Source organism: Trachurus trachurus (assembly GCF_905171665.1).
Source record: "Trachurus trachurus genome assembly, chromosome: 12".
Taxonomy (NCBI): domain Eukaryota; kingdom Metazoa; phylum Chordata; class Actinopteri; order Carangiformes; family Carangidae; genus Trachurus; species Trachurus trachurus.
In genome coordinates, this window is record NC_139908.1 from 26,768,981 (window position 1) to 26,774,202 (window position 5,222).

The window sequence follows — 5,222 nt, forward strand, 5'->3', positions numbered from 1 at the left end:
TCTCTTTGGGTATATATTTGGGTGTTTGTCCAGTCCCCAAAATGCGAGACAAAAAAATCTGTAATTTGCAGGCTTCCTATTGAAATCCATGTGGTTTTATGTCTTCCAGTGATGAAGTGAACTTGTTTCTGAATTTGCATAACCCCACCCCTACCTGGTACCAGTAGAAGGGGCGGGGCAAGCAGTGGTTCATTTGCATTTAAAGGGACAGACACTGAAACCAGCCGTTCTGAACAGGGCTGTTTAGAGAGGATGAAAAGAGCTGTGATGTTTGATCCTTGGGGGATTTTGGCTGAAACATGTCACAGACATGTCTTTAAGACACCTGGGAACTATTTTAATTAGTGGAAAACAGGCAGAATATGTCTCCTTTAAGGTGGAGACTAGTTAGGATCAGATTACCATCATGGTAGTCTAGAGTGGAACTGTCTCTTTTAATTAAAAGGTCACCTTTGATACAGACTGTATGTGTTTTTAGTCCAGTTATTTATTGTATTCTTTGGTGATCCTCTGACCTTTCCTTCAATCCAAAACAGTTTGGTAGCATTTGTTGTGGGTTTTTTTTTTTAATGAAATATCTGAACTTGTGGACAAGAACATAAATCTGGGCCACACTTGGATAGGCTATACACACAGTTGATGCTGTATATGGACTTTAAGATGCTACTTCCACATCTTGACCAGTTCTGGTGTAAACACAAAAATAAATTCAGTCATTACTGGAAATCAGCAGTTTAATCTGTTCTTAAGATGATCGCAACAGGCAGATAAAGGTTGAATCACATCATCAGACTTCTCTTCTCTGATTAGGTATAAAGGTATAAACTGAAGGTAGACAGAATATGTCTGTAGCTTCTATAAATGTGTCCGAAACAGCAGAGTCCTGGTTCCATGGACCGATTACAGTCTGCATCCTGCCAGGTAGGAGCTCAGGTCTTTGTTCTGGCAGTATCGGCGCCAGGCCACCCTGAAACCAGACAGAGGGTGTCACTCATCTCTCCACATAGTCTGTATTGAGGATTTATTTGATGATCAGGTCTTACCAGGCTCCGATCCCGTTGGGGTCCCTGACGACACGTTTGGCACAAGTGATGGCCACGTTGACGTTGTCAGTCAGAAGCTCTGTGAAAAACAAGACAAACATCTGGACTTAAAGATCCCATATTATACTCGTTTTACTCAATTTCACTCAGCTAACTAAACTGCATTTGAAATGTATTGCCCCAAACTGATCCGTGGTCCCGAATGTCGGCTGTCTAAAAGTCGCTCAGATGAGCTCTACTGAGAACAAGCTGTTTCTGTGCCTGCACCTTTAAGTAACATGGTTAGTGTACACGGCAAAGATTATTACCACTTTATGACTTAAAATTGGTCGGTATTTCATCAATTTAGCTCAGGAGTTTCTTGCTGTGCACTGCAGCCATAGAAATAGACGTGGTAGGCGTTTTATGGCGCTGAGGGGCCGGCCTCACTCCCGTCGTGACATCACCACAGGAGCTGAGTCTGAACAGCCTGTTTTAGCACCGTTTTACCAGTCGGTGGGCTGCTGAGTCGATGCAGGACCTGTTTGCTTTCCTCATTCTAGGAGTTGGTAGGCTCAGGGAGGATCAGTTTATGTATGTAGAGTCATAATATGGGAACTTTAAAGGACATTAAAGGACCAAAGGACGACGTGCAAAGTAATAAACTGGTCCAAGAAGAAGTTGTGGGTGTGGTGGCTCATCACTGACCGCTACACCTGATGTTGCATCCATTTGAAGTGGGGGTTTGGCCATTGTTACACCACCAGCGGCTGTTGATCTGGAAGATGCCGTAGTCGATGGATCTGTCGGTGTTGCGGTCGTTGATGGCTTGTGTGTTGAAGCGTGATTCATGCTGGCTCAGGCAAACCCCTGCAGAGGAGAAACAACAGAACCACATGTAGACCAGCCGGTATTTTATTATTTCATTGTTGTTTTATTGTTGGATTTTTGTCTGTGAATGTCTTTATCAGTCCCTAAACCAATTAGATGCAACTGTCTGTGTTTTTTTTTATATGTTGAGGCACATAAATGCATGCCCATGCTCTAAGTAAGTAAGTAAGTAAGTAAGTAAGTAAAACTTTATTTAAATAGCACCCATCATAGTACGTGTACACAGAGTGCTTCACATTATGTAAAAAAAAAAGACATTCAATCACACAAACAGTATAAAACACAATTGGAACTTAAACATTATAGATATGTACAATGTATAGTGGTAAATCGGCAGATCAGTGGTTCCCAACCTTTTTTGGCGCGTGACCCCATTTTGACATCACAAATTTCTGACGACCCCGTGATCATGTGCAGTCATGTTATCGTGGCCGTCAATCAAGATGCGCCAGCTCAGATGTTTTTATACTGTATGCTGCATTTTATTTGAACTCGATTTATATTCGAGAAAGTTAAAGTATAGAATACAGTTGTTTAAGATTGTGTGTGGTGTTTTTAATCATACTTTTAAAAAGAATAATTAGTTTAAAAATATTTTTTTTTTAGCAGTATCAATTACTAGACATTTCAGGCGACCCCATTTGAATTCCAGGTGACCCCACATGGGGTCCCGACCCCAAGGTTGAAAAACACTGCTCTAGATAAGTGTCAGACTGACAGGCTAGTACTCACAGTCAGCCAGGCTAATGCCGCGGTAGCCATCCATGCCATTTCGCTTCAGGGTTCGGGCCCATTCGCAGCGCTCGAAAACTCTGGCGTTGGCGGCTACAGCCACAAAGAGCAGAAGAAGCAGACTCCTCATGATGGACTCTCTGTTGGATCAAACTCTTCCACAACTGCTGCTTGGTTTCCTTTTTAAAGTCTCACTCAAACCGCTGTGGCTGCTTTATTGGTGCCACTGTTTGTTTTCAGGCCTTGCATGTTATCGCTGTGTCAACACAGACTGATGTGAAGGACGTCCAAGGTAAGGTTCAAATACAGCTCCAGATAAGAGAGATGAAAGTGATAATAATAAAGGTGATGGAAAATCCAGACTTTCAAAATCCAACCTCAGGTGTCCCACACTGGGATTTTCCCAGGATTGCTTTATTTTATTTTACATGTCATTCACCAAACTAAACCATTTGTCCTTAAAATGTGACAAACATGATGGATACTTTTTTTTTGTTGGTAATGGTATGCAAAGTTATTAGTTGGTTTTAAATTGTGCATTGCTACATCTGTTTGTGTTTAGTGTGTCTGATGCCTACAACCTGCTGGAGGGATTACAGATCCCCTCTGGCCTGGGAATGCTTCGGGGTCCCCCCCGGAGGAGCTGGAGTGAGATGTCTGGAATCTAAATAGAAGGAAACAGACCTTTCAGCCTCAGGCGCACTTTATGTTTAGTGCAAATAAACAAATGTTAGCAAGCTAACATTCTAACTCATGGTGTAAAACTTGGATGAACTTGTTGCAACAAAGCTACAACTGTGCTGATCATATATAGAAAAGAAGTGGGAGGTGCAGCTGCAACTTCAGCTCAACCTAAAAGCTGGTCGCCCCTGCAAACCAGGATTTAGCCTATGGAAAACAATTTATGACAATGGATAACATTGGACAACATTGACTGTCAGGTTGTCATGATGGATGGATTTGGATACTATGTATGTTGCCAGATTATTGTGATTAAAGGGATAGTAGCATTTTTTGAACTACGGCCAGAAGCGTCAAATAGCTGATAAATGACACGTCAGCAGCACGTCGGATGATGCTTCTGAGGAAGACTGGAGTCACAGTCGAAACTGTCAAGCAGGTAACATCACCCTTGATTTCATTGTCTGAACACAAGAAAAATATAACTAAGGGTAACTAATGATTAAGTAATGATTCAGTACGCATTACCTACTCATTTTGATGTCTCACTTTACCTTAAGGTACACAAAAAGGGTAACTAATGATTAAGTAATAGTTAGTTCCTCAGTAATTTGATTAGGAGTTACTGAAGAACTCGCCATTAACTAATATTGAGTTCCTCATTCATTCCAAATTTGTTTAATAGTAAATAACTACTCTAAATTTTGTGCACCTCAAACAACTTTACTGTGAACCACGGTGTGATCAGTATACAGTAGCCTACTTTACACACAGCCCCATGATACATTCATTTAGCCTACCAAACATGTGACAAACATCATATTTATTTCGAAGGCAACATGGATGGTCATATTGATGTGTATGTGGTCTGAAATTAATGAATAAAATCTTCTCAAGAATCCTGCTGTCTGTGATTTTTTTTAAGGAACTAGGCTACTAATGTAAAGATGAAGATGAAGAAATGAAAAACCACTCATTATGTGTCACTTTAGGTCATAAAGGTTAACTACTGAACATGTTATTGAGTAATGATTCTGTACTGATGAAGTAACTAGTTCACTAATCATCAAGTTGTGATTAACTATCTATGAAATTTGATCACGAGTTAATGAAGAACTGATCATTAATAGTTCCTCATTAGTTCCTCATTAACTACTCGTCTGAAATTTGATCAGGGGTTCCTGAAGAACTGACCATTAACTAATAGTTAGTTAATCATTAGTTCCTCAGTAACTACTCTAATGTTGTGTACCTTAGTTCCTCAGTAACTACTGTAATTTTGTGTACCTCAATTCCTCACTAATTACTCATTAGTTCCTCATTAACTACTCTAATTTTGTGTACCTTATTGTAAAGTGTTACCATCCACATTAACGTGAGACTTTTTTATAACCAAATAGAAACTCCTCGTTGTCCCTTTAAAAGGAGGTCAGCATTGATTATCAGGTTGTGATTGTGAAACTTATCTGAAAGCACAGCTGCTTTTGAAAGGTTGATGGATGGAAGGATGGATTTTGGATCCTATATGTTACCGGAATACTGTGATTAAGATGTTTGTTTAAGGGACTTCTCGTTATAATGCTGAAATAATCACAGTGAAAGTCCAGTTTGTCCTTCTAAGGAACAATGCACACTACACGTTACAGGCAAAATAAGGCAACAATGGGTTCCAGCAAACACAACATCTAACATTTTGCAGGATTTATGGTAGATGGAAAAAAAACGTAACTTTTCGTTTCGGCTTTAAAATGAGGTCAGCACTTATTGTCGGGCCAGGTTGTCATTGTGAAACTAATCTTAAAGCAAAGCTGCTCTTGGAAGTTGAACAGCAAGAAAAGTGTTTCATAATGTTTGTTCGCCCTGGCTGACGGTCAAAACAAACCCACTGTGTGATAA

At 40.2% G+C, this 5,222-nt stretch overlaps 1 protein-coding gene across 1 annotated transcript; it reads right to left on the bottom strand.

Annotated features, from left to right (window-relative positions):
- Positions 1-716: 716 nt before the first annotated feature.
- Positions 717-2,840, bottom strand: LOC310994911 (lysozyme C-like). The gene is made up of 4 exons (XM_083983816.1): positions 2,646-2,840; positions 1,731-1,892; positions 1,044-1,122; positions 717-967 (listed from the first exon to the last, which is right to left on the bottom strand). Exons 1-4 carry the CDS (start codon positions 2,773-2,775, stop codon positions 901-903), a joined length of 438 nt encoding a protein of 145 aa, XP_083839942.1. The 5' UTR covers positions 2,776-2,840; the 3' UTR covers positions 717-900.
- Between the last annotated feature and the right edge of the window lie 2,382 nt (positions 2,841-5,222).